Genomic DNA, 10502 nt, shown 5'->3' with positions numbered 1-10502 from the left:
GTTACCCAGAGTCTGATCAACAACATAGCATTCAGAGAATAGCTACACTGAAGACACTCAGCGTAGCAGGAGAGAGAGGTACAGGACAAAACATCAACTCATTTGGTGCTTGACTGGGGTGGGCTGCTGACTCAGCAGAACTGACTAGGCTGGTCTGTGCTGGTCTAGAGCCACCTAGATCTAGTCTGTGTTAGGAAAAGTACCGCTTCAAGTAATTATTTAATAATTTAAGTAACATTGCTGTTACATAGTAATCTAGTACTACTAATCTAGTAGTGCTGAGCGAAAACATTTAAAAAAAATTTTTTTTGCTTGATGCTCAGTTTGTATAAAGAAAAATCAGATCAAGCCCGAACTGTGCTGTGTAGTAGGGAGTTGAAGTTTCCAACAGACCAAAATTCGACATAGTTTACAGCAGAAAATGTGGTAATTAACTACAATGAACATAATCCATTGCTTGTCCGGTCGGTCTGTGTAGAGCAGAGATGAGAGAACAAGAGAGAGGGATAGAGAGCAGTTGCTTGTCCGGTCGGTCTGTGTAGAGCAGAGATGAGAGAACAAGAGAGAGGGATAGAGAGCAGTTGCTTTGCGAGGTATCTCTACCTGAAAATACATCATCTAAGTGATTGATAGTTATAGGTATTCAGCATAAAAGTTTGCCTTATTTACGTTGAAGAACTAGTAAAATAGTGATTTTGACAGACAGCAGCAGCTCTATAGAGATGAGATGATGACTTGGAATGAAATAATAGTCATCAAATAAAACAAATATCTGATTAAAGTAAAGTACTGTGAATACATGATGGTTAATAAGTGATAAGTAAAGGTCAGTCATTACCATCATGGGACTTTTATTAATGGTTTGATTCTGTGTTGTTACAGCCTTTAACCCACATAATGCACGCTGCATTTATTGTAAAAAAAATGTTTTATAGAAACAGAAATCAAAAACTGAGATTATTTTTTAATAATCGAACCGAAACCGAACTGACCTCAACAACAGAAAAATCTCTCAGCACTGTAATCAAGAGAGTTCAAGTGTAGTTGTTAGAGAGAAGAGCATGGCGGTGTGAACGTTGTGTGTTATAACAAGTGGAAGAAGGACTGCAGTGCGTGCCATGCTCTTCTCTCTAACAACTACACTGGAACTCACTTGGCCTTATTTCCAGAGGAGAATGACTGCATTATATTTGGAGTCACTCTGTCTATTACATAAATGTAACTGTCTTTAATTAGAAATGAAACGTCCTGACAACATATCTGTCATATGACCTTTCTGTGACCCCCTAGACAGCACAGGCGGAGCAGAAGGCCAACACCGAGGTAGAGAAGGAGGCGGTAGAGGGGGAAGAGAAGGAGGCGGGAGTAGAGGAGAAAGAGAAGAAAGAAGAAACAGAGGAAGAGCCAGCCGAGCAGATGGAGGAGGAGGAGGCAGAGGCGAACGGAGGGGAAGGGGAGAACACTAATGGGGAAGACAAGACGGCTTTAGCAGAGGAGGCCAAACCCTCCAAGCGTCCGCGGATCATGCAGTGTAAAGTCACCCTCCTGGACGACACTCTGTTTGAGTGTGAGCTCGGTGTAAGACACTTCTCAAATACACCGTTGTCTTTTCTACACTTCAAATAATTGCCCATCAACTCTGTTTCTGACTTAATCTTTTTGAATGCATAGTTGTGATCGTTTGTGAGTACAACCAGTAATATTTCTTCCTTACTGAATGCATAGTTGTGATCGTTTGTGAGTACAACCAGTAATATTTCTTCCTTACTGAATGCTTATTTGTGATTGGTTGTGAGTACAACCAGTAATATTTTTTTCTTACTGAATGTTTATTTGTGATTGGTTGTGAGTACAACCAGTAATATTTCTTCCTTACTGAATGTTTATTTGTGATTGGTTGTGAGTACAACCAGTAATATTTCTTCCTTACTGAATGCTTATTTGTGATTGGTTGTGAGTACAACCAGTAATATTTTTTTCTTACTGAATGTTTATTTGTGATTGGTCTCCTCTCTGTCTCCCTGTGTAGAAACATGCGACGGGCTCGGATCTGTTTGTGAAGGTGTGTGACCACCTCAACCTGCTGGAGAGAGACTACTGTGGCCTGGCCGTCTGGGATACCCCCACCTCCAGGGTACAGTACACTTTGCCTGGTTTAAGAATGGGCTGCTAATCTAGGGTGAAGTGGTGAACAGTAATCTTAAACTTCCAAGTGAAAGGAGGGTAGATTGCATCTGTGGAGATGTCCTTTGGGAGAGAAAGACATGTTCAGTGAGGGGCTCGTTTTGAGTGTAGTTAGACTGCATGTTCTTGTCCATTAGAGAAACACTACCTATAGGATGGAAGGTTTCACCACAGAGGGCAGAATGACTGTCTGACAGTACGATGGCGTTCATTGAGTCTGTTCTCCCGCTGTCATTTACAGACATGGCTGGACGCCTCCAAAGAGATCCGGAAACAGGTGGCAGGTGGGTGATGTCAATACCATGACATACAGTAAATACATTTTCTAACTCAAATTACCAACAGTACTCACTCTGTATTTTCTTCTCCAGATTATACCTACGAGTTCACTTTCAACGTGAAGTTCTACCCTCCTGATCCAGCTCAGCTCACAGAAGACCTCACCAGGTTAATCTACACACACATCTACAATATCTGCCGTTAACTCAATTTCAGGGTGTCAGTGGTTAACTCCCATTCCCCTCCCTCTCTCTTCACTCTCTCTCTCTCTCTCTCTCTCTTCACCCTCGCCCCCCTCTCTCTCTCTTTTTCCCTTAACCTCCCCTTCCTCTTTCTCTCTCTCCCTCCACCCCCTCGCTCTCTCTCTCCCTCCAACCCCTCTCTCGCTCACCCTCCACCCCCTCGCAATATCTCTCTCACCCTTCACCTCTCGTCTCTCCTCTCTCTCTCTCTCTTTCCTCTCTCCCTTCACCCCTCCTCTCTCTTCACCCTCCCTCTCTGCTCTCTTACTCCCGCTCTCTCCACCCCTCTGTCTCACCCACCCCCTTTCTCTCTCCCTCCACCCCCCCTCTCTTCCTCCACCCCCCTTTCTCTCTCTCTCTCTCTCTCCCTCCACCCCTCCCCTTCTCTCTCTCCCTCCACCCCTTCTCTCTTTCTCTACCCCCCTTTCTCTCTCTCTCTCTCTCCCTCCACCCCTCCCCCCTTTCTCTCTCTCTCTCCACCCCCCTTTCTCTCTCCCTCCCTCCACCCCTCCCCTCCTTCTCTCTCTCTCTCTCTCTCTCCCTCCACCCCTCCCTTCCTTCTCTCTCTACCTCCCCCCTCCCCTTCTCTCTCTCCCTCCACCCCTCCCCTCCTTCTCTCTCTCCCTCTCCCTCCACCCCTCCCCTCCTTCTCTCTCTCTCTCCCTCCACCCCTCCCCTCCTTCTCTCTCTCCCTCCACCCCTCCCCTCCTTCTCTCTCTCTCTCCCTCTCCCAGGTACTACCTGTGTCTACAGCTGCGTAAAGACATCCTGAGTGGCCTGCTGCCATGCTCCTTTGTAACTCTGGCCATGCTAGGCTCCTACACGGCCCAGTCTGAGCTGGGGGAGTATGATCCAGAGGTCCACGGCTCTCACTACACCAAGGAGCTGAGGCTGGCCCCGGGACAGGGCAAAGAGCTGGAGGACAAGGTCATGGAGTTGCACCGCACATACAGGTAAGAACCAGGGGAGGACTGACTATATACTGGAACTATGATGTACAAAAGACCAGGGGGGACCAGACTATATACTGGAACTATGATGTAAAAAAGACCAGAGAGGACCAGACTATATACTGGAACTATCATGTAGAAAAGACCAGGGAGAACCAGACTATACTGGAGTAATGTAGAAAAGACCAGGGAGGACCGGACTATATACTGGAGTAATGTAGAAAGACCAGGGAGGACCAGACTATATACTGGAGTAATGTAGAAAAGACCAGAGAGTACCAGACTCTATACTGGAGTAATGTAGAAAGACCAGGGAGGACCGGACTATATACTGGAGTAATGTAGAAAAGACCAGGGAGGACCGGACTATATACTGGAGTAATGTAGAAAGACCAGGGAGGACCAGACTCTATACTGGAGTAATGTAGAAAAGACCAGGGAGGACCAGACTATATACTGGAGTAATGTAGAAAGACCAGGGAGAACCAGGCTCTATACCTGAGTAATGTAGAAAAGACCAGGGAGGACCAGACTATTTACTGGAGTAATGTAGAAAGACCAGGGAGGACCGGACTATATACTGGAGTAATGTACAAAAGACCAGGGAGGACCAGACTCTATACTGGAGTAATGTAGAAAGACCAGGGAGAACCAGGCTCTATACTGGAGTAATGTACAAAAGACCAGGGAGGACCGGACTATATACTGGAGTAATGTAGAAAAGACCAGGGAGGACCAGACTCTATACTGGAGTAATGTAGAAAAGACCAGGGAGAACCAGGCTCTATACTGGAGTAATGTAGAAAGACCAGGGAGGACCAGACTCTATACTGGAGTAATGTAGAAAAGACCAGGGAGGACCAGACTCTATACTGGAGTAATGTAGAAAGACCAGGGAGAACCAGGCTCTATACCTGAGTAATGTAGAAAAGACCAGGGAGGACCAGACTATATACTGGAGTAATGTAGAAAAGACCAGGGAGGACCAGACTATATACTGGAGTAATGTAGAAAAGACCAGGGAGGACCAGACTATATACTGGAGTAATGTAGAAAAGACCAGGGAGGACCGGATTATATACTGGAGTAATGTAGAAAGACCAGGGAGGACCAGACTCTATACCTGAGTAATGTAGAAAAGACCAGGGAGGACCAGACTATTTACTGGAGTAATGTAGAAAGACCAGGGAGGACCAGACTATATACTGGAGTAATGTAGAAAAGACCAGGGGGGACCAGACTCTATACTGGAGTAATGTAGAAAGACCAGGGAGAACCAGGCTCTATACTGGAGTAATGTACAAAAGACCAGGGAGGACCGGACTATATACTGGAGTAATGTAGAAAAGACCAGGGAGGACCAGACTCTATACTGGAGTAATGTAGAAAAGACCAGGGAGGACCGGACTATATACTGGAGTAATGTAGAAAAGACCAGGGAGGACCAGACTCTATACTGGAGTAAGGACTATATACTGGAGTAATGTAGAAATACCAGGGAGGACCGGACTATATACTGGACTAATGTAGAAAAGACCAGGGGGGACCGGACTATATACTGGAGTAATGTAGAAAAGACCAGGGAGGACTGACTATATACTGGAGTAATGTACAAAAGACCAGGGAGGACTGACTATATACTGGAGTAATGTAGAAAAGACCAGGGAGGACCAGACTATATACTGGAGTAATGTAGAAAGACCAGGGAGGACCAGACTATTTACTGGAGTAATGTAGAAAAGACCAGGGAGGACCAGACTATATACTGGAGTAATGTAGAAAGACCAGGGTGGACCAGACTATTTACTGGAGTAATGTAGAAAAGACCAGGGAGGACCAGACTATATGCTGGAGTAATGACTATATACTGGAGTAATGTACAAAAGACCAGGGAGGACCGGACTATAGACTGGAGTAATGACTATATACTGGAGTAATGTACAAAAGACCAGGGAGGACCGGACTATAGACTGGAGTAATGACTATATACTGGAGTAATGTACAAAAGACCAGGGAGGACCGGACTATATACTGGAGTAATGTAGAAAAGACCAGACTATAGACTGGAGTAATGTAGAAAAGACCAGACTATATACTGGAGTAATGTAGAAAAGACCAGACTATATACTGGAGCTATGATAAAGAATGGAGTGGCAGAATGTCACATACAGGTCAGATGTGGGGTTTTAGGTGGAAAGAGCAGCAGACTTTACATATATGCTAGCTTTACATATGGCAAGCCTTGCTGTACATGTGCACTGTATGCACCGATGACACACACCATAAACATGTTATCATATAGCTGATAACTTGCACTTATATAGTTGCTAACTTGCACCCTTACATGTTTACTTTTGAGTCATTTAAGAGACGCTCTTATCCAGAGAGACTTACAGTAGTTGTGAGTGCAAACATTATTGTACTTGTCCCCTGTGGGAATCGAACCCACAACCCTGGCGTTGCAAGCACCGGACCTGTTTTTAAAAAAAAAGAAAAAAAAATCTTCAATGTAGCCTTTATTTAACTAGGCAAGTCAGTTAAGAACAAATTCTTATTTACAATGACGGCCTACTGGGGAACTGCCTTGTTCATGGGCAGAACGACAGATTTTTACCTTGTCAGCTCAGGGATTTAATCCAGCAACCTTTCAATTCCTGGCCCAACGCTCTAACCACTAGGCTACCTGATGTATCCATCTCTGTGTTTGTCTCCAGATCCATGAGTCCAGCCCAGGCAGACATGTTGTTTCTGGAGAATGCCAAGAAGCTGTCTATGTATGGAGTGGATCTGCACCAAGCCAAGGTACACTTTAGAATGTTCTGGAATCTAGGACTGGAACACTTCTATCTATAGAAGGAACATTTTTTATATATATTTTTAAGAGCGGTCAGAAAAAGTAGAGCACTATCAAATCGAAGTGTATGATTTGGGAATAACAAGGTTAGGCAACTCTAGCAACCACAGATTTTTAATTACAAAATCGCTGTCATCAAACAAGAGATTAATCTGTGCTGCTGAAAGTGTAGCAGAGGCTGCCCCTAGTGGCATGTTGCTGTAAATGCAGGAATAACAGTGACGGAAAGATGCCTATAGTGTCTATGATGAGGGTATATAGAACATATTCATCATCTTTACTGAATGCACTTTTTCTACATGCTCACAGGATCTTGAGGGTGTGGACATCACGCTAGGGGTGTGTTCTGGTGGTCTCATGGTCTACAAGGACAAGCTGAGGATCAATCGTTTCCCCTGGCCCAAAGTCCTCAAGATCTCCTACAAGCGAAGCAGCTTCTTCATCAAGATCCGTCCCTCTGAACAGGAACAGTACGAGAGCACAATCGGCTTCAAGCTGCCCAACTACAAGGCCTCCAAGAAGCTGTGGAAGGCCTCAGTGGAACACCATACCTTCTTCAGGTGAGAAAGTCACTCGCCCTCAGTGATACAGTGGTGAATAAATAGGTGGTGGGTAAACCGTGATCGCCGTAAACCGTGATCGCCGACTAAAATAATTTCCCTATCCTTTAAGTTGAAAAAATGAATGGAACTATATATTGAGACTGTTTAGGGGTTAAATACGTGTAAAACAAAATGTTTCCTGATCGATCTTCTATCTCTCAGATATAGGACAGACACTTCAGAACAAACTTTCTTTAGCTGTTTTGGGGGGGACTATCTGTTGCTCCATGTATCTGTTATTCTATGCGTTGTATGGGCTAATAGCAGTAAGGCCAAATACACATTTTCATCAAATAATTAATTAATAAGAAAAAAAAATATGCATACTTCAAGGGTCTTAAAATTAAAAATCAAATAGCTAAATGATCCTTGGTATGATCTTCTTAAAACAATTCCATATAGCTTAGTAGACCTCCCTCCCCCGGCTTAGACGGGGCTTCGACTGTAATGGCCTAATAATATTATCTTTGAGAAGTAACAATCAGTAAAACTAAAACTAGACAGTCAGGTAGAATTGAAAAATCCCCCAAAAATGTATTTAACAGTAGAGATTTTGTTATGTTTGAGCAAAAGAACACAGCATTAGCCATGGCAAAATGCATAGGATTGCAGGAAATTTGCTTTTAAACTGCAAAATATTCTCTCTGTTCCATGGCAGAATATGTAGAATCGCAGGAAATTTGCTTTAAAACTGCAACCCTTTTAGCTGCATGGCAAAATGTGTAGAATTGCAGGAAGTTAGCCTTAAAATTGCAAAAATGTCTCTTAGCTCCATGGAGAAATTTGTAGAATTTCAGGAAATTGTTTTATAAATGCAAAAGTTTCTCTACACCGCCAAGATGGGTGCTTGTAAAATGTTCAGTCGAGCCAACGTGCATTTAACCTCCGCTACACCACTGCTCACCCTGCTTCCAACTAACAAGTTACCCTTAACCATAGATCTAGGATCAGATTATCCTATCCCCCAATCCTGACCTTAACCATTAGGACGTTAAAACAATATCTGATCCCATATCAGCGGTTACGGGCGGGCAACTTCTACCTACTCCACTTCCTGGATCATCTCCTCCATAGAGATACAATAAAAGTGTTCGATTTAATTCTGTCATCTGCCCCCACTACCGCCCGGCAACAGGGGGCCATTCTCAGGTTACCAATCCCTTGTGCCTTCTAATTGGCCCCTGCAGTATAACCTTTCTGAGAGTAACTCTATTAGTCCCGGTGGTAGTCTAACTCCAGCTACAGTGCTGTGAAAAATATTTGCCCCTTTACTGATTTTCTCTATTTCTGCATATGTTTGATATTTTGAATGTTATCAGATCTTCAACCACATCTCTCGCTGTGGAGGAATTTTGTCCCACTCTTCCATGTAGAACTGCTTTAGCTCAGCAACATTTGTGGGTTTCAAAGCATGAACTGCTCATTTCAAGTCCTTCCAGAACATCTCCATTTGGATTAGGTCTGGACTTTGACTAGGCCATTACAAAACGTCAAATTTGTTGCTTTTTAACCATTTTCATGTAGACTTGGTTGTGTGTTTTGGATCATTGTCTTGCTGCATGACTCAGCTATGCTTCAGCTCACAGACGGACTACCTGACTTTCTCCTGAACAATTATCTGATACAGAGCAGAATTCATGGTTCCTTCTATTAAGGCAAGTTGTCCAGGTCCTGAAGCAGCAAAGCCTCCCAAACCATCTCACTACCACCACCATGCTTGACCGTTGGTATGAGGTTCTTACTGTGGAATGCAGTGTTTGGTTTTCGCCAGACATAATGGGACCCATCTCGTCCAAAAAGATGACTCAAGTTTGCCAAGAAGCACCTGGATGATCATCAACACTCTTGGAAGAACGTTTTATGGACAGATGAGTCAAAGTCCCATTATGCCTGGTGAAAAGCAAACACTGCATTCCACAGTAAGAACCTTATACCAACGGTCAAGCATGGTGGTGGTAGTGTGATGTTTGGGGGGGGTTCCTCCACAGAGGCGTGAGACTGATCAACAACTATAGGAAGTGTTTGGCTGGAGTCATTGCAGCTAAAGGTGGAACAACCAGTTATTGAGTGTAAGGGGGCAATTACTTTTACACACGGACATTGGGTGTTGCATAACTTTGTTCATTAAATAAATGAAATAAGTATGTAATTGTTGTGTTATTTGTTCACTCAGGTTACCTTTATCTAATATTACGTTTTGTTTGAAGATATGATAACATTCAGTATCAAAAATATACAAAAGTAGAGAATTAGAAAGGGGGCAAAAACTTTTTCACAGCACTGTACGTGACAAGTGGGTCATACAGGAGAAGCTCTGGATGAAGCTGGTTAAGGTAACATGAGATTGGTCTAAGTCACCTGGCAGTATGCCATTGGAGGAACATGACTAAGCTTTTATTAAAGCTGGAGTTTGGCTGGTCCAGTGATGTGATTTATTGATGCATCACATCACTGGGCAAGCTATTATGAACTATGAAACCAAATCATTATAATAAGCGTGTCTAGAAACTGTGAGTGACTGTGTGATTCTCCGCCCCCAGGGTGTCGTCCGTGGAGCCCCCGTCGTCCCGCTCCCGGTTCCTGGCGCTGGGGTCAAAGTTCAGGTACAGTGGCCGTACCCAGGCCCAGACCCGCCAGGCCAGTTCCATGATCGCCCGGCCCGCCCCACGCTTCACACGGTCCGCCAGCAAGAGGCTGTCCCGCACCATCGACGAAGGTGTGGGTGTGTGTATGCGTGTATTACAGTATGTGTTTTTTGTGTGTGGGAATGTGTGTGTTCGTGCCAGCGTGCACGACTTCAGGATCAGTCTCTCACCAACTTGTCCCACTCTTGTAGCTGGAGATGATGATCTCCATGCCTCGCAACTCTCTGCTAGTCCAAACAAGACCGAGGATGACGATTGGTTCTTCATGCTGGGATCTGACCAACCCCAGACCTTTTTTTCACCAGGTAGCCAATCAGGAACCATGTGGACCATCATTGAAGTTTTGACTCAGCTTACATAGAGCAACCTCAGTTCAGCCTTGCCAGAGAACTACATACTGTAGCTTTGAGTCAGCTTGATCTAACCCTGCGCTCTGTCAGTCCTCTCATCATCTCATTAGCTCCAACCCTTATGCTGAGGCCTAATCTCAGGCCAGCTTGAGTCAATGCTGGTGACTCACCAAGGGCAGCTCAGAATAACCTGCCAATCAATCACAGCTACAGTTACATTGATGCTTATGACTGACTAACAGCAGCTTCAGAGCTCTTGAGTCTTTGGCCCGTGTTGTGTTGCTTGTTAAAGAGAGCCTTCAGTTCTTTGGTCCGTGTTGTGTTGCTTGTTAAAGAGAGCCTTCAGTTCTTTGGTCCGTGTTGTGTTGCTTGTTAAAGAGAGCCTTCAGTTCTTTG

At 44.4% G+C, this 10502-nt stretch overlaps 1 protein-coding gene across 9 annotated transcripts in view; it reads left to right on the top strand.

The window, feature by feature from the left end:
* The window catches only part of LOC120039599, a 38486-nt gene that overhangs the window by 1036 nt on the left and 26948 nt on the right, over positions 1 to 10502 (top strand). For all 9 annotated transcript variants that reach the window (XM_038985018.1, XM_038985013.1, XM_038985017.1 and 6 more), the window contains exons 2-10: positions 1291 to 1578; positions 2030 to 2134; positions 2426 to 2468; positions 2556 to 2631; positions 3440 to 3658; positions 6370 to 6457; positions 6819 to 7069; positions 9652 to 9827; positions 9948 to 10061. In XM_038985018.1, coding sequence (XP_038840946.1) covers positions 1417 to 1578; positions 2030 to 2134; positions 2426 to 2468; positions 2556 to 2631; positions 3440 to 3658; positions 6370 to 6457; positions 6819 to 7069; positions 9652 to 9827; positions 9948 to 10061 — 1234 coding nt within the window. In that variant the 5' untranslated portion in view covers positions 1291 to 1416. The remainder of the gene's footprint in view (positions 1 to 1290; positions 1579 to 2029; positions 2135 to 2425; positions 2469 to 2555; positions 2632 to 3439; positions 3659 to 6369; positions 6458 to 6818; positions 7070 to 9651; positions 9828 to 9947; positions 10062 to 10502) is intronic.

The sequence above is a fragment of the Salvelinus namaycush genome, unplaced genomic scaffold (genome assembly GCF_016432855.1).
Source record: "Salvelinus namaycush isolate Seneca unplaced genomic scaffold, SaNama_1.0 Scaffold284, whole genome shotgun sequence".
Taxonomy (NCBI): Eukaryota; Metazoa; Chordata; class Actinopteri; order Salmoniformes; family Salmonidae; genus Salvelinus; species Salvelinus namaycush.
Note: the sequence above shows the minus strand (reverse complement) of the source record. Positions and strands in the feature narration are given on the sequence as shown.